The sequence below is a fragment of the Procambarus clarkii genome, chromosome 6 (genome assembly GCF_040958095.1).
Source record: "Procambarus clarkii isolate CNS0578487 chromosome 6, FALCON_Pclarkii_2.0, whole genome shotgun sequence".
Lineage (NCBI taxonomy): Eukaryota > Metazoa > Arthropoda > Malacostraca > Decapoda > Cambaridae > Procambarus > Procambarus clarkii.
The window spans coordinates 25,367,602-25,386,932 of record NC_091155.1 but is presented as its reverse complement, the minus strand read 5'-3'; the positions used below and the strand labels follow the sequence as shown (position 1 = coordinate 25,386,932).

The window sequence follows — 19,331 nt, the reverse complement described above, 5'->3', positions numbered from 1 at the left end:
CTCCTATGCCCTTCACTATCATAACTTACTCTCTAATTCCTCTCACCTTTCTCTCTCCTTCTTCTTTTACCCTCCGTTCCTCTTCCCTTCCCTTCCCTTCTCCGCCTTCTTTGAATCTTACAAGTGACTCTTAATCACATATTTCCGCCTGTTGCCTCTTCCACAAACTAGTCAGAGAAGACATGAAGAAGAAGAAGAAGCTGCATCAGTCAATATCTCAGATGGCAGTACCTTGTGGGATCTTACCTTACCTTACCCTACCTCACCCTACCTTACCCTACCTAATCCTACCTTACCCTACTAACACTAGAGGCAACCGTAAAACAAGACTGGAAACAGCTATTTTGGTGAGGGCACAATTCAGGTTTGATCCAATCTTTGACACCTCTCTCTCTCAGCTGTCTGGTACAGCCACACCAGGTATCAACCAGCCCAAAATAGCTGTCTAATTCCTAGGTGCCTATTTACTGCTTGCTGAATAGAGGCATCAGGTAAAAGGAAACGCTGACCAAATTCTTCCTACCAAAGGGGGGACTGAACCCACGATTCTCGGTTGATAGCTGATGATTTCAGCCCACTGTGAACCCTCCCCCCCCCCTCTCTCCATCCTAATAAAACGTGGCAATCCTAATTTAAATTACAATAATATAAATATATTTCCTTTCAGAGCTCCCTATCTCAATCTTATACTGTGGGGGGCGGTATTGTCGTGGGCGGGCCACGCTGACCCCACCTCCGTCCTCCTGAACCCGAGCGCCCCACGCCCACACCAGGAGGCCGGGCACCGCCTGCCCACACTCCACCAGGAGAGGGTGGAGGAGGCAGGTAACAGCCCCCAGCCGGAGCTCCTTGCTTCATCTGAGGACCAGTACAAGGAGAGTGGAGGTTTCTTTCTGGATGAGCTGGAAGCTGTCACCAGGTACGTCAATAGGGACGACGACGTCTCGGTCCGTCTTGGACCATTCTCAAGTCGATCATTTTCGACTCGAGAATGGTCCAGGACGATCATTCTCGACTCGAGAATGGTCCAGGACGATCATTCTCGACTCGAGAATGGTCCAGGACGATCATTCTCGACTTGAGAATGGTCCAGGACGATCATTCTCGACTTAAGAATGGTCCAGGACGATCATTCTCGACTCGAGAATGGTCCAGGACGATCATTCTCGACTTGAGAATGGTCCAGGACGATCATTCTCGACTCGAGAATGGTCCAGGACGATCATTCTCGACTTGAGAATGGTCCAGGACGATCATTCTCGACTTGAGAATGGTCCAGGACGGACCGAAACGTCGTCGTCGTCCCTTCACCTTCTAGTGTGTGGTCTGGTCAATATACTCTAGCCACGTTATTGTGACTCATCGCCTGCACAGGTCAATAGGGGGTTTGTTACGAGTAGGGGTCCCCCCCAAAAAAGTAGTTCGTCATGAGGTAGGTTAGTAGTAGGTTTATTACAAGGTAATTCAGTACGGGGTTCGTTACAATGAAGGTCAATAGGGTGGCAATTAGTGATTCATTTCCAGCTACTGTAATTGGCATTTACATCCAATTTTCACTAAAGTCATTGTACGTCCACATTAACAAACTATAGGCATTGTAGGGACTGTCGACGAATGCTGGGGCGAGATTCACGAAAGCACTTACGAACCTGTACATCTTTTCTCAATCTTTGGCGGCTTTGTTTCCAATTATTAAACAGTTAATGAGCTCCGAAGCACCAGGAGGCTGTTTATAACAATAACAACAGTTGACTCGGAAGTTTTCATGCTTGTAAATTGTTTAATAAATGTAACAAAAGCCGTCAAAGATTGAGGAATGATGTACACGTTCGTAAGTGCTTGCGTAAGTACTTGCTCCTGGTTACGACAGGAGAACCAGATCTTGCAGCAGTACAAAGACTAATGCTACTAGAGTTTAACCCAACCAAGTGTAAGGTTATGATCATGAATAATGAATCCAATCGGTTTGCAAATTAGATTGCTAATCAAAATACGGACCATTGCACGAAATTATTTTACAGGCAATCTCTGGGAACGCTTTAATAAAAGAACGTCATTACTGCCGAACTGCAAAGCACAGCCTAGCTCGCAAAAAAATATAAAAACGAATTTCACCTTTGAACACGATACGGATTAATAGTTTAATACCAATTAAAAGTTAAAAAAATATATACTTTGTGTATATAATAAATGCTAACATCTGTTCAGCGAGGATAATATATATATATATATATATATATATATATATATATATATATATATATATATATATATATATATACATATATATATATATACATATATATATATATATATATATATATATATATATATATATATATATATATATATATATCATTCGAATATTCCCAGTAAATCACAGAAGGAATCTGCTTAAAAACCTCAGTCGTAAATGGAAACCAAATTACCTGCAAATTTCGCTGTTTGTCTCAAGGACTGTTGCTTATTCGCTTGACAAAATTGCTCTTGAGATGCATGATGCTCCCCTTGTCGAGACGGGAACTATCGCCGTGGTCCATCTTTGTCACAAATGTTGATTAGCCCAAACGGCAGAGGGTTTGGTAGGCAGACAAACTGCCTACCAAACAATGTGTATGACCACAAGTCTAGGTTAATAGTCCAGACATCTAGACACGGCTAGATGTCTGGCATGAAGAAGGCATGGCCATGTGGTCTATGCCTCCTAAATCATGGACCTTCCTTCCAGGTCATAATCTTTACCTCCTAGGCCATGGCCTAGTTTAGTATCCTTAAGATTATGATCATTGTCCCGCAGGTTAACCTCACTCTCTTTCTCCTCCTCCTGCAGGTCGGACACGCTGGAATGCCCGAGTGCCAACGTCATCACGACACGGTACAAGTGTCAGGTGAGGGAGCAGTGGGTCGACTGCTTCCGGCGGCACTGCTGCCAGGGATACAACTTCGTCGCCGGCAGGTTGGTCTTTCGCTTCTATTTCCAGGGACCTAGGGGACGTCAGGGACCTAGGGGACGCCAGAGACCCAGGGACCCAGGGACTCAGAGACCCAGGGACCCCAGGGACCCCAGGGACTCAGGGACCCAGGGACTCAGGGATTCAGGGACCCAGGGTCAATATTTACAAAGCACTTGCGAAGAACACTTTGGATATCCAAGGGTTCTGAAGCGCATCGAGATCGTCCTCGTTGTTCACGAGACGTTGTAAACTGTTTAGAAAATATCGAATCTAAGGCGGGATAATTATTTTTCTGCGAACTTTAATCTCAGCTAGATACTCTGTTATCCAGGTGCTTCCCTTATCCAAGTGCTCCCCTAACATAGGTGCCTCCCCTTACCTAGGAGAGCACCTCTACATCTTACCTTAATCATGGTGGATTTATTTTCATTTATTACCCAGTTTATGGGCTTCAAAATTACACACTCCAAGGTTATTATTGTTGTAAGCAATCTGGTATTGCTTCAAAACTCTCAAACTGTTTAGTATAGGAAATCAAAGCCGCCATGATTGAGGAAAGATGTTCAGGTTTCGCAAGCAGTTGTATAAATGCTTACTGAATAGCGGCCCAGATGTCCACGTTCTCGTAAGACGGTTTAAGTCGTATTCAGAATTCACTTTATCTTACACGAACTCTTGCCTGGTTTTAACTTCATTTATATTATATTTTTGCATTAAACCACTAATGAGGCATTTTGCATAAATTGGAAATAAAATTTCTAAATATGAAAGGAAGATCTTATAATTAGCTTCAACTTTTGCTATGAATTGTTACAAATCCTAAATAAGTGCAAATTATATTTGTAATGTGGTCGGTACTTCGTGAAAAGTTAAGTCTATCTTATGTTTATTTTATTTTGTTATTAGTGATGATGGTAATCCACATTTGTGGATTACCATCACCATCACCACCACTATCACCTCTGTCCTCACCACCACACCACCACTATCACCACCACCCCCACCCCACCGTCACCCACCTATCACCACCATCACCACCATTCTCACCCCTACACACCTGCCACAACGCTCATCCTCACACACATCCACACACACACACCTGTCCATAGGTGCCTGCCCGACACGGTGGACCCTTGCACGCAGGAATTTTGTGAGCAGAAGTGTTCTGTGTATTTCGGCCGCGTGATCTGCACCTGCTACTCCGGCTACAGGTTCAGCCCAGAGAACCACAAGAGAGGTCTCACTCCAGTCTGTCTTGGTGAGTAGGGGAGAGGCGCGGGAAGGGTGGTAACCTGCTTGATGGGGTTCTGGGAGTTCTTCTACTCCCCCTAGCCCGGCCCGAGGCCAGGCTTGACTTGGGAGAGAAAGAGAGAAAGATAGATAGATAGATAGATAGAGAGAGAGAGAGAGAGAGAGAGAGAGAGAGAGAGAGAGAGAGAGAGAGAGAGAGAGAGAGAGAGAGAGAGATGACTAGCATGTAGAATACAACTCACCCGCAGCAAGAACGTGAATTTCACTTTATTTTCAATTACGCATCGCGAATGTCTCCCAACCACATAAGACACCAGCCTAACCCACCATGTACAAGACCGGTAGTGCGCCCACACATATTATTACGTCCAGCAGAGCAGCTGCGGCGGTTTAGCAGCCGTTAAGTGCTAGTTAGGCGCGTGAAGGCGCAGCGGTTGGACCCAGGGAAGCCGGAAGACTGTCTCAGAATGAGGAAGTGTGGCTTGAGTGGTCTGGCTTCGGGTTTTGTGCTAGTAATTACCTCACCTAGTGTGATCTGGCTTAGCTGGGTCAAAGTTTGATATGTTGGCGACGTCACGGATAACCAGACGCCATCTGACGAGCAAGGAAATGACAACGTTTCGGTCCTTAAACCGTTATCGAGTTATCAATATATTTTCACGTGTGTTGCTGAGGTGTCTACTTTTCAATGATGATATTGTTGATTTTCTTCACGAATATAATTGCTTCTTCTTTTGTTACTCCTGCGACTGCTGCTGCTGCGTCTCCTGCTGATGCTGCCTACAACACGTCTGCCGCTGCCTACTGCTGTGTCTGCTGTCTCCAACACGTCTGTTTCCCACCCCCCTGGCAGACATCGACGAGTGTGTGGGCCACAACGGAGGCTGTGAACACCACTGTGTCAACGTGCCCGGCTCCTTCCACTGTACCTGCCGCTCAGGTGAGGCACAGAGAGAGAGAAAGAGAGAGAGAGAGAGAGAGAGAGAGAGAGAGAGAGAGAGAGAGAGAGAGAGAGAGAGAGAGAGAGAGAGAGAGAGAGAGAGAGAGAGAGAGAGAGAGAGAAGGGAACTATCAGGGGGGAAAGCGCCAAGCCATGACCACTATATAGCACTGGGAAGGGGTCAGGATAAGGATTTGGGATGGGACGGGCGGGAAGGAATGGTGCCCAACCACTTGGACAGTCGGGGATTGAACGCCGACCTGCAAGAAGCGAGACCGTCGCTCAACCGTCCAGCCCAAGTGGTTGGACTGAGAGAGAGAGAGAGAGAGAGAGAGAGAGAGAGAGAGAGAGAGAGAGAGAGAGAGAGAGAGAGAGAGAGAGAGAGAGAGAAAGAGAGAGAGAGAGAGCAGAGCATACAGACGTAAATAAACAGGAAGATAGAGACAAGCTTAAAAGTAACACTCTAAACAGATAGAAGATAGACGGAAACTGACAAATACTGACACACACAAAAGAGCTTTCGCTCTTTGTTTTATTAGCACCAACTCCATCAAGATTATTGACCGTTCCTGGAAGTATATGACTCTTCATGAACTCGGTGTTTTGCGTAATCATCGCGTTATCCCATGCGTAGAACAAAGACAAGTGAAGTAATGAAGGAACTCAACAGTCACCCCTCTCGAGACGATAATTTATGACGAAAACGGGAAAGTTATTTTCGCAATTTGCACTCGTAAAATGAAATTAGTGTTCACTTCCGCTGGTTTCCTTTAAACTGTACGTTATATTTTTTTAACGATAATGTTGGTTGGCATAAGGCTCTCAAGACAGGAATTTGCTGTGAAATTTGCTTTAGGATCTTTGTTGGAAATTTGTTTAGAGAATCAGTGGGATGTCTTCACTGAAAATCCTGGTTGAAATGGCGTTTATATTTCTTTAGCTCTTTCCTGCCCTATTGTATCCCGTTTTCTGCCCTATTGTATCCCGTTTTCTGCCACCTCTTTTCCCTTTCTCGGCTGTACTAGAGCTCACCCCTCTTCTAACTCTTTGCTGAAGAGACCGAAGTTCTAGAGGCTCTTCTATAGTCTAGAAATCTACTCTGGACCGTTCTCAATCCTTTATTCTTGTTTTGAATCCCTTGATTCTTCAGTTGTACTCTCTTCATTGAGCTCGGGGGGGGGGGGGGGTAAAGGGGGAGAAGTGGGATTAGTTTGGGGGGGGGGGGAGGAGAGGGGGTTATCTGGCCTGATATTTTCTTATATGTTTTATTTTTTATAATTCTTTTTATATTTATTTATATTTACAAGAACTGTTACATTCTAGTACAGCCACTAGCACGCATAGTGTTTCAGGCAGCCACTAGCACGCATAGTGTTTCAGGCAGCCACTAGCACGCATAGTGTTTCAGGCAGCCACTAGCACGCATAGTGTTTCAGGTAGCCACTAGCACGCATAGTGTTTCAGGCAGCCACTAGCACGCATAGTGTTTCAGGCAGCCACTAGCACGCATAGTGTTTCAGGCAGCCACTAGCACGCATAGTGTTTCAGGCAGCCACTAGCACGCATAGTGTTTCAGGCAGCCACTAGCACGCATAGTGTTTCAGGTAGCCACTAGCACGCATAGTGTTTCAGGCAGCCACTAGCACGCATAGTGTTTCAGGCAGCCACTAGCACGCATAGTGTTTCAGGCAGCCACTAGCACGCATAGTGTTTCAGGCAGCCACTAGCACGCATAGTGTTTCAGGCAGCCACTAGCACGCATAGTGTTTCAGGCAGCCACTAGCACGCATAGCGTTTCAGGCAGCCACTAGCACGCATAGTGTTTCAGGCAGCCACTAGCACGCATAGTGTTTCAGGCAGCCACTAGCACGCATAGTGTTTCAGGCAGCCACTAGCACGCATAGTGTTTCAGGCAGCCACTAGCACGCATAGTGTTTCAGGCAGCCACTAGCACGCATAGTGTTTCAGGCAGCCACTAGCACGCATAGTGTTTCAGGCAGCCACTAGCACGCATAGCGTTTCAGGCAGCCACTAGCACGCATAGTGTTTCAGGCAGCCACTAGCACGCATAGTGTTTCAGGCAGCCACTAGCACGCATAGTGTTTCAGGCAGCCACTAGCACGCATAGTGTTTCAGGCAGCCACTAGCACGCATAGTGTTTCAGGCAGCCACTAGCACGCATAGTGTTTCAGGCAGCCACTAGCACGCATAGTGTTTCAGGCAGCCACTAGCACGCATAGTGTTTCAGGCAGCCACTAGCACGCATAGTGTTTCAGGCAGCCACTAGCACGCATAGTGTTTCAGGCAGCCACTAGCACGCATAGTGTTTCAGGCAGCCACTAGCACGCATAGTGTTTCAGGCAGCCACTAGCACGCATAGTGTTTCAGGCAGCCACTAGCACGCATAGTGTTTCAGGCAGCCACTAGCACGCATAGTGTTTCAGGCAGCCACTAGCACGCATAGTGTTTCAGGCAGCCACTAGCACGCATAGTGTTTCAGGCAGCCACTAGCACGCATAGCGTTTCAGGCAGCCACTAGCACGCATAGTGTTTCAGGCAGCCACTAGCACGCATAGTGTTTCAGGCAGCCACTAGCACGCATAGTGTTTCAGGCAGCCACTAGCACGCATAGTGTTTCAGGCAGCCACTAGCACGCATAGTGTTTCAGGCAGCCACTAGCACGCATAGCGTTTCAGGCAGCCACTAGCACGCATAGTGTTTCAGGCAGCCACTAGCACGCATAGTGTTTCAGGCAGCCACTAGCACGCATAGTGTTTCAGGCAGCCACTAGCACGCATAGTGTTTCAGGCAGCCACTAGCACGCATAGTGTTTCAGGCAGCCACTAGCACGCATAGTGTTTCAGGCAGCCACTAGCACGCATAGTGTTTCAGGCAGCCACTAGCACGCATAGTGTTTCAGGCAGCCACTAGCACGCATAGCGTTTCAGGCAGCCACTAGCACGCATAGTGTTTCAGGCAGCCACTAGCACGCATAGTGTTTCAGGCAGCCACTAGCACGCATAGTGTTTCAGGCAGCCACTAGCACGCATAGTGTTTCAGGCAGCCACTAGCACGCATAGTGTTTCAGGCAGCCACTAGCACGCATAGTGTTTCAGGCAGCCACTAGCACGCATAGTGTTTCAGGCAGCCACTAGCACGCATAGCGTTTCAGGCAGGTCTTTAATCTTAATTTTCCCCGGAATACGACCTGCCAAATCGTTTAATAACCAGGAACCCATTTTACTGCTGGGTGAACAGAGGCGTACAGTTAAGGATTGGCGCCCAGTCAATCCTCCCCGGCCAGGATACGAACCCAGGTCAAATCGCGGCGCCACGGGGACTGCTAGTTCTTAAGGACTAATCTAAGGTCACCCATTCTAACATCTCTCTCTCTCTCTCTCTCTCTCTCTCTCTCTCTCTCTCTCTCTCTCTCTCTCTCTCTCTCTCTCTCTCTCATATTCCCTGATCTAGTTTTCGACACTTTCTACGCTCTCTCATCTTCAGTTGCGAGCTCCACTGGCTGAGCCACCTGACCGAACCCTGAAACAAGACGCTGATCTCATCGACAGCGTCTTCATTGCTCCCAACGTTGACTCAAGAGCCCTCTTGGTGACTTCTGCCTGACACCCTCACCTTTCACCTCGCCCTCCAGGAGCGACAATTTCCCTCTGCCTTCCTCAGCATTTTCGCCATTATCACCACTATTAAAGACGTTGTATTAATCAGATGGCGCCTTGCGACACTCCATCTTGCAGATATTATAACCCAAAGTACTCTGCAATTGGCTGCAGTTCTCTCAGTGGACATTTAAACAAACTTGCTTCCCCTTTATGTGTTATAGAATTATCTGAATTTATCTATTCGATTCGATTCGACACTTCTGGTCGAATCACAACTCTGTAAATGTATCACCCACGTACTACAAGTACAAATAATTGTCAACAGAACCTAAACACGTAACCTAACCTAGGTCTAAATATGCACAATATACTAATATATAATTTTAATTTATATTTGAGAAAATTTCTATTTTGAATAAACAGTATGTTAAAATTAATGAACACATCCTTGGAATCGGCGGCAGTCTAGGTGAGTCTATCCTAATTTACGGACGTGTTGCATTGAAATTATTTTGTACACTCATCAACAAAGGGGAGGAGGCAGTCGGATTATACCTAAGAATTAGTGATAGTTTATGAAGACAGGATGGATAAACACTTGATGTTTAGTTTGATAACATAAAAGTCTTTGAAATTAAACTAAATATTTAAACAAAAGTTATGTTGACAAAATCACTTTTTAATATTTTAAAACCTTAAAATAACACACATGACAGATCTTCAAATTCACGAGAAAACGGACATTCAGAGCTTTAAAAAGCTATTTTCGAAGATTATTGATTCAATTGCTGAACTGTTTTCTTCTAAGATTTACTAAGTTTATTTACTCAAGTGCCTTGAGTACTTTTAATACTCCATTAATATCCCCTTTGTTATGTCCATTCGTCCATTTGTAAACCTCGATCATGTCACCCCTATTAATCTAATTAATCTATTATCTAAGATTTACTAAGTTTTATGAAACCACAAAACTCATCAAGTAAGCAGACAGTAGGCAAACTTAATTAGGAATCAGCAGTTGACCGATTTGAATTATTTTGAGACGCAATTGATTTACAAACCAACTTATTTTGGAGAAAAAACAAAATTGTCGATTCAAGAGCTGAACTAAAAAATACTACAAAAGATTAGTTAGTGAAAGGATTAACGGAAAAAATATGGCAGAAAATATGGTTCTGAAAATATTGGAATTTTATTTGTTATATTTTTTATTTAAAAATCTCTTTCATTTTTTAAATTTTTTATTGAAAAATCTCGCAACAGCTGTATTTTCCTCGATATACTCATGTGAGTCATTCATTTCAGTGATGAAGTTTGTCAAGTATAATTAAAGGAGCAGAGTTGCTAATGAAAGCAGTAATGGATACAAAGTCTCAAAAGAACCAAATGCCACTCCCTAACTATACGAAAGGCTGACTGACCATATCTCTACCAAGGAATATCCTCTTCAAACCCACATATAGTGAATCACACACACACATCCAACCCATTCCCCCCCCCCCTCCCCTACACACACACACATCTAGTACTCACACAACTAGGTGAGTAAACACACACACACACACACACACACACACACACACACACACACACACACACACACACACACACACACACACTTCCAGACGTTATCTTCCAAGATTGTATTACATAGCGTACACTACACAGTATTATGAATGCTTCCTTCATGGGGTTCTTGAAGGATGTCGTGAATGTCCTTGAATGTCTAAAGAACTGTTCATATTATATTCAATATAATAAAACTTCATTATTATATTCATAATTAGCTAAATCAGCATCTTACAAAGATGAAACTGAACTAGATCAAGGCACTCATCACCAAGACTAATTTTTTTGTTGAATTATCTGCATGTCTCTTGCAAATTGTCTATACAGTATACCTAGGTCATAAAAGTATTTGTATGTACGTCTGATACCATACTACTTGTGTAAAGGAGGAAATGTAGATGTTTATCTTTCAGAATGTTTGGTAATATGTTTATTGTTTGTGATGTGTGTCTATGTATGTATTAACACGATGTACTGAACGGGGTGAGAATAGCTTGAGCTACCTCATCCCTTTGTGTGTATTTTACATCAATAAACTTATTTCAATTTTAATTTCAATTTCAAGGCACTCATCTCTTATTAAATAAAAACTACATTTCTTCATGCATTCAAACCCTACAAGAGTAACAGTGTCAAAAGTTCGGATTTGCTTAGATCTGACACCTGTGTCGGTGGGCACCAATGTTCACCAGTGTGTCAGAACAACCCGTCCTCCTAATAGAACGTCGCATTTTGACGTATATTCCACCTAAGGCCAAAAACTGTCGTACTAGAAAATGGTAGCGGTTTGCAAAATTGACATACTGACCCGTTTTCTGTTTTGGGTCCTCTGGTAGGTTAGGATAAGGTCACTTTAATACGACAGTTTTTTGACGTTGGGAAACCTTTGGAGGACGGGCTGCATGGAGTAACTGCAAGAACCGAGTCATACTCTCCAACATTACAGCAGTGACTAGTCAATCCTTTTAGACCTGCCTATATGAGGTATATAAAAGTGTATATGCTATATAAAAGCTATATATATGCTATATGTATATACTATATAGAAGAATAGATCGAACATGTTCTATTCTCGTGTTCTTGAGGATATCCTCATAATCCAACCAAATTATCCTTGTGCTGGCTAACAAACCTCATGTCTCAAACATCCTGAGAGATGAGGATCACAGTTCTAGACAATAATCTCAAGATGTCACACAGTTTAAGGTATATAATGAGTCTTAAACTCAAAGAGGAAGTGCCATATTTATGGTTCAATGGTAGAACATACATATTCCATAGTGACAGTGTCAGACCTAAGAGGAAAATTGAAACAGGAGTTTCCTTAAGTACTTTCGTATATTAATACATCTTCAGAAGGAGTGACTCCTTCTGAAGATGTATTAATATACGAAAGTACTTAAGGAAATTCCTGTTTCAATTTTCCTCCGTGGTCTGACACTGTCACATTTTTAATCACGTGTTTATTTTCGTGATATTCACACATATTCTATAGTGTAAAAAACCCTCAATGTGCTTTGTTTACAAACAGGTTACCGTTTACGCGGGGACAATAGCACGTGCGAGTTGGCGAGTGAGGGCGGGGCCTTGCAGTCTCCTGGCCAATGGCATGCCCCGCAGCTTGCAAGCCCCGCCCACAGCCTCGCCCTGCAGCCCGATTCAGGTCAGCAGTGCTCCGCCTCCTGCTCCTCAGTTGGACAAATGTCAGCTAAGATCAAGAGCTTAGAGGAGAAGGTTAGTGTGATGAAGCTATAATCGTTGCTGTCTCTCAATCTCTCTACCCCCTCTCTCTTTAATCTCTCTCTCTCTCTCTCTCTCTCTCTCTCTCTCTCTCTCTCTCTCTCTCTCTCTCTCTCTCTCTCTCTCTCTCTCTCTCTCTCTCTCTCTCTCTCTACCTTGCACCGTGCGGCGGGCCAGAATAGTTTATCGTGAGATGCACGTTTTCTAAGGCAAAAGTCAACATAATTCATTCAAGTAATTTAACTGTTCCTGGGCCGACAGTGTTATGCATCCCCCCTTCGGGTATATTTCATGATTTGCATGAAGCTTTCCTCTGATATATGGAAGTTGTAGATCTCATACATACTGTAGCCTACGCCTGTGAAGTTGGAAGCGTTTTTCGTCTTTCTGAATAAAATATTTACATTTGTATCTATCTGTACCTATATCTGTCTGCATCTACCAATGTGGGGTACCGGGTACCATAGTGGTGCGCTTAGGAGGGGATTCAACTCTCCGTTAGAGTACCAGTTAGATGCTTTTGAGACCCTTCCTTAGTGTGAGCAGCCTGGCCTGATTACCAGTGTCAGTGTCGTATTTTGTTTGCAAGCCTGTGTTCGAATCCCCCCTTTGGAAAGGCAAACACTAATGAAATCAATCACATTAACGTGGGAACCTATGTATATCGATGTTCTCCTGTAACGATGCAGCATGGAGCAAGGTCTAAGCTTTTTTTCTCCACTTCTGAGCTGTTCCAGCTGTACAGTTATTTTATTGGGTCTAGTCTGGATGCTGGGAATGCAAGTGCATCCCACTGATTGGAACGATCAATGACGGCAGCATCGCTTACCACTGCAGAGTCACAAAACGATTCTGGCAAGATTTCTTGACAAGATTGTTCAAAGCAGAAGAGGTAAGAAAGGTTGGCAACAAAAAAGAATTTGGGAGGCTCTGGAGACAAGGCTTCTAAATCTGACGAGAAAGATCGTTGCTGACAATAACCGGGTTGAAAAATAGACACCCAACTCACAAGTCTGAAAATACAGGAATTGGACGTTTTAATCCATTTGGACCTTTATCAAGTCGTTGCTTGTTTCCTCCCCCTCCCACACCTCATCCTCCTGTTCCCCCTCATTCCCCCACCTCATCCTCCTGTTCCCCTCATCCTCCTGTTCCCCTACCTCATCCTCCTGTTCCCCCTCATTCCCCCACCTCATCCTCCTGTTCCCCTCATCCTCCTGTTCCCCTACCTCATCCTCCTGTTCCCCCTCATTCCCCCACCTCATCCTCCTGTTCCCCTCATCCTCCTGTTCCCCTACCTCATCCTCCTGTTCCCCCTCATTCCCCCACCTCATCCTCCTGTTCCCCTCATCCTCCTGTTCCCCTACCTCATCCTCCTGTTCCCCCTCATTCCCCCACCTCATCCTCCTGTTCCCCTCATCCTCCTGTTCCCCTACCTCATCCTCCTGTTCCCCTCATCCCCCCACCTCATCCTCCTGTTCCCCTACCTCATCCTCCTGCCCCTTCCCACCTCTCCCTCGCCACTACCCCATCGTCACCATTACCCTCTGCTGCAGGTGGTGGCTCTCAGCACGGCCGTCCGTCTCTACAGTTTCGCCGCCGGACTCCCAGGACCCGAAGGTCCCCCAGGTCCGCCCGGAGCTTCAGGTCCCCGGGGCTTCCCAGGTAGGTCGCCGTTACAGGTCACAGTGCTTCATTGTCGAAGTAGGAAGGCAGGACGCATGGGAAGGGAGACGTGTGTGTGATATGAGTGTTGATGGTGAATGTGGATAAGAGTAATGATGCTGAAAGAATGAGTTTGGAAGGGATATGAGGACAAGGAGATGGGATATGAGGACAAAGAGATGGAATATGAGGACAAGGAGATGGAATATGAGGACAAGGAGCTGGGATATGAGAACAAGGAAATAGTATATGAGGACAACGAGATGGAATATGAGGACAAGGAGCTGAGATACGAGGACAAGGAGATGGGATATGAGGACAAGGAGCTGGAATACGATGAACGAATGAAGGAACGGTTCCCAACCATATGGATTATCGAGAATCGAACGACGACCCAGTAAGAAGCGAGGCCATGCCTCTACTAATAATTCCATGTGGTTGGGTTAGAGATGGAAATTCCAATTATGAAATATAATTGAATTGCGAAGTGTTTAGGAGCGGACATCAATTTAAATACCTTGGATATGCAACTGAAAAATACACATTTGTTTACTCAATATTGAAGGCAGAGTCGGATCAGAGAAGGAAGGTGACTGGCTCAGTGAATGCCTGAATTACGAAACACAATAGGGAATAAATGTAGACATGAATGTACGTGAATGAATGATAGTCACGACTCGTACGTTCGGCTGTGAAACGAATGTGTAGTGTGAACGTGAAATTACAGCACTAGAAAAAAGAAATCTAAGGAACATGTGTGGTGTTAGAGAACAGAGTAAGGAATGAGGATGTCTTGGAGAGATGTGAAATGCAGGTCAATATTTCGTAATACTGAGAAGAGCATCTTAAGATAGTACAAGATGTACGGTAAATCTATATCAATAAAATAAAATGTCCGTCCGGGGCCGGAAACAATAGGTGCTTGGGGTTTAGCCTTGCCAATTTTTTTAACAGAATTTGCTAAAAGGTACGTGCCCAATATGGGTGGATCGGGGTAGGCATCAATTTTGTATAACTTTGTAATTTGTATTAAAACAAATTCACTGATGTTACTATTAAAAGTGATTATATATTTTGTTACTGAAGTCGACCTCTCTCAATCAACTTAGTGAGAATTTTCTGACAAATGAATAAACAGACCATTAGATAATTAGAAACTTCTTATAGAATATTAAGGCAAATTAATACATATTACAAAGCCATACAACGTGAATATTAGTAATGGCTTGTACATCTTAAATCTATTTTGAATTGAGCAATTAAAAAACGATCTTAGTAAGTATATATATATATATATATATATATATATATATATATATATATGTATATATATATATATATATATATATATATATATATATATATATATATATATATATATATATATATATATATATATATATATATATATGGGACATTGTTCCCTCTCCTTCCCCTCTCTCCTTATCAACTAAAACAGTTAAATTTAGTTTCGTTGGCAGCTTCCATGGTTCTGAATTATTACTCTGAAAAAAAGAATTCAGTTGAATCTTTTGCACTCTGTTGGAAATGAATGTTTTAAAAAAGACAAAACAATTTGTTTAGGTTATTTTACAAACTGCAGCAGGGCATGCTCAGGGCTGCCAGCTGCAGCAGAGCATGCTCAGGGCTGCCAGCTGCAGCAGAGCATGCCAAGGGCTGCCAGCTGCCGTAAACCATGCCCGGGGCCCTCACCCAACTGCAGTAGGACATGCCTGGGTATACCAGCTGCAGCAGAGCATGCCCAGGGTCATCGGCAGCAGCAGCAGCGCGTGCCCTGAGCTGCCAGCTGGAGTAAATTCAGGTTGTGATTCTGGTCGACAGGTCCAGAAGGGTCGCCGGGGCCCCCAGGGCAGAGGGGGCCAGAGGGCCCGGTGTGGGCGCCGCCGACGGAGATGGCGCCAACGACACCGCGGCCGCCCGCTGACGACCCCTTCACCAAGGACGACTTCCCTCTCGACTCGTGGACCGTCCTCCAGGGGCGGGGACGACGACAGTTCTGCAGGTGTCGCCGCGGTGCCGTGGTGGGTATAGTGTGTCGTGTTTCTAAAAATAATTCTATAATCCCCATCATTCCATTCTTGATCTCTTAATTCTCGCACACCTGCGCTCACTTGTATATCTATTCTTGTTCAGGGCTCACCGGGGGCCCCAGGGAAGCCTGGGCCGCGAGGGCTTCCAGGGCCCGCAGGTCCCCCTGGAGAGAAGGGCGAACCAGGGTCCTTCGACTTCCTCAGCCTGATGATTGCCGACGTTAAACACGACATCCAGAAGCTACAGGAGAAGGTCTTCAGCGCTGAGGACATGTGAGTTGACCGGGGTGAGGGGTGAGAAGAGATGGGAGAGGAGAGAGGGAACAAGGGAGAGAGGGAAGAGGGAGTTTGGATGCTACTAACTCCTAGTGATTCCTACTGAAATCCGGCCATAGTTTTGCGTGCTACCGGTACACTGACGGTAGAATTGGGGCGCTGATGGTATGGTTGGAGTGTTGACAGCGTCCTTGTGGTAAGGGAGGAGGAGGGCACCTCGCAGTCATGGAACGGGGTATAAAGTGCATTAACACTCACAGAAGGATGGGTATGGAGTCCACTACCACTCATACGATGGGTATGGAGTCCACTGTCACTCACAGAATGGGTCTGGAGTCCACTGCCACTCACAGAATGGGTCTGGAGTCCACTGCCACTCACAGAATGGGTCTGGAGTCCACTGCCACTCACAGGATGGGTATGGAGTCCACTGCTGCTCACAGGATGGCTATGGAGTTCACTATCACTCACAGAAAGAATATGGGTCAACTACCATTCAGTGGATGGGCATGAGTTCCACCACTCATCTCTAGACGAGTACGTTATGGGGCATAATAAATTTAAAAACAAAAAATAACACTATATATATATACTCTGACAGAGAACATTCTTGTGTATACGTGTCATGTTGCAAAATATTGTTCTCGATGACTGCTAAAAATATATTTTTCTGTTTCAGGCCGGAGCCGTATGACCTGGCCGGGGCGCTAGCTACCGGCGAAGGCTCGCAGGCCGCCTGGCAGAACCAGTACAACACCCAGCTTCTGGAGCTTCTTACAGAGGAAGTCGATAACAAGATTTTTGGCGCCGCTAGACGATTCCGGCCGCAGTCCTTGCAGCTTGACGGCGAAGGGAAGGACAAAGCCACAACTGAGAGAACCGAACATAGTAATGGGACGACCAGGGCGCCTCTCCAGAGCCGCGAGCTACATCCATCGCCTCAGCCTCCCTCGGGGATTTCGGAAAGTCCTTCGCTAGAGAAAGCTGCTGAGGAGGATCGCGTTGAGGAACTCCCTGAGGGATATTATGATACGGTCCTCAATACCGGTGATGCATTATTTAGTGAATATATTCCAAACTATGACTATGGAGCCATATCAGACGCCACTTACTTCACTGAATACGCTGCTATTGACACGCCTCCCGCCTCCTCTCATCCAGAGACGACAGGGGTGACGCAGCCACCAGCATCCACTCACAAGAGCGACCAGGCAGGGACCTCTACAAATCTGACAGCTCATCACCTTTCCGAACCCAGTAAGAATGCACCAAATAAGGAACAAATCATCGGCCATAGACTGTCGACAGATGATTTAGCTGCTTCACCCACAACAAAGAAGACTCCAGCTGTCAGTACCTCGCGCTCTCAACAAGATACAGTCACTTCTGCGCCTGTACCACCTCAAACCCGTAGCGCTAGAGTGAATACCGTCACAGAAGAAATACAAAGAAGAGGTGAACAAGACTTGATGAACCGACAGAACGGGCAGAGGAGAGGTTACACTGAGACTTCCCATAAAGAACCAAGTCATATATACCCTACCAGAAGCACGTCGACCCTCAGGCCCTCTGGAAGCGTTCGCAGTTCAAGCGTGCTTAATACTAATGCAAAAAGAGTCTCTCTTAACATTAAGAAAGATATAAACCTATTTGATGATAGTGAAAGTGAGCATGACACTTCCTCTAGAGAAAGAGACGTAGGTCTGGAGGAGGTCGACGAGGGTAATACTGAACGAGAGACTCTAATAAGCACGAGAACCCAAGGCCAAGAAGTCGAAAAGGACGAGTTTACGAGGACGACCTCTCACGAGATCATCAATGAGGCAGAGACGGACTCGCTGTACTCCAATCGAAAGCTAACAGCAGTCGATAAGTCTCGCATAAAAGAGAACGAGAAGCTTATTGACATTTTGGATGACATCTTGAGAGAGCTAGAAGAAACTGCCAAGCTCTCACGCATTACCAGAAATCCGTATAACGGGACGCTGAATTCGAGTTCCCTCATGCCACTCAAAGACAACACAAGCCTCCCTTCCAGTGCCTCTGGAAACAACACCAAACTTCCCAGAAACACAAATTACAGCATCAACTCGATGGACAATTCTGAAGCGCCCACAAGCAGTCCATCGGTTGCCAATAACACAGTCGGTTCCCCAGTCAGTGTTCCCAGTCCCACAGAGCCAGTCATTGAAGGAAGTGTTGAATTCATGGTGTTCGCTGCCAGGCCCAGAGAGGACAGCCCTAGCCCAGCTAACAGACACACAAAAGTTAACTCGGAGGGCACTGGTCGGGCCACACAATTTACGCAACCTGATCATCCCAGGCAACATACTCAGCCCAATTTACAAAATACGAACCGAGGGCCCTCGCATGATTGAGGACAGCTGGAACTCTAGCGTGTAAATACATTATATAGCTTCCACCAGCTTAAAATATTTACCCCCTGTAGTTGTAGACTTTAGTACCTCAGTAAAGCATCGTGATCAGTATATATATATATATATATATATATATATATATATATATATATATATATATATATATATATATATATATATATATATGCATATATATGTATATATATATATATATATATATATATATATATATATATATATATATATATATATATATATATATATATATATATATATATATATATATATATATATATATATATATATAAAATAGGCGTAGAGGATACCCAGTTTGTTCCCAAACTACTAGGCTTCCAAACTACTACCAGGAGCCTAGTAGTCACACGGTGAGCTAAACACCTTTGTAACATAGGCCTATTGTTCATCACTATACATTTAATAAGCGGCCTAAACCTTTAAATTATTATAGAGAAATGTCAAGGAGTGTGTAGAATTATTAAACAGTAGACGACGCTTCGCCTGTAAGGGCTTTATCAACCTCTTAAGTTATTGCACGGAAGTGTTGGTTAGGAGCAGCGTATACGATAAAATATGGCGGCATTACGATGGGATCGAACCCACTCCCCCCCTCACCATTTTATATATTTTGTTGGAATTGAAGCTTTGTAGAACTATAGATTTTGTTCGAATGACTTGATAAAAATATATATATGAATGTTTAGATATGAAAAGAAACTTATTCATAGTAAAAACTGGAATTTTTCTGTCATTGTATTATTAGCAGTGTAAATTCTTTCAGTATATATATATATATATATGTATGTGTATATATATATATATATATATATATATATATATATATATATATATATATATATATATATATA

At 44.4% G+C, this 19,331-nt stretch overlaps 1 protein-coding gene across 1 annotated transcript in view; it reads left to right on the top strand.

Moving 5' to 3' along the window:
• Nucleotides 1-18,582, top strand: part of LOC123754024 (uncharacterized) — a 21,889-nt gene extending 3,307 nt beyond the window's left edge. The window contains exons 2-10 of the mRNA XM_045736137.2: nt 668-919; nt 2,831-2,956; nt 4,064-4,212; nt 5,059-5,145; nt 11,866-12,068; nt 13,631-13,739; nt 15,582-15,781; nt 15,894-16,063; nt 16,746-18,582. Of these exons, the coding sequence (XP_045592093.1) occupies nt 668-919; nt 2,831-2,956; nt 4,064-4,212; nt 5,059-5,145; nt 11,866-12,068; nt 13,631-13,739; nt 15,582-15,781; nt 15,894-16,063; nt 16,746-18,444 (2,995 nt within the window). The 3' untranslated portion in view covers nt 18,445-18,582. The remainder of the gene's footprint in view (nt 1-667; nt 920-2,830; nt 2,957-4,063; nt 4,213-5,058; nt 5,146-11,865; nt 12,069-13,630; nt 13,740-15,581; nt 15,782-15,893; nt 16,064-16,745) is intronic.
• The last annotated feature ends 749 nt before the right edge of the window (nt 18,583-19,331 follow it).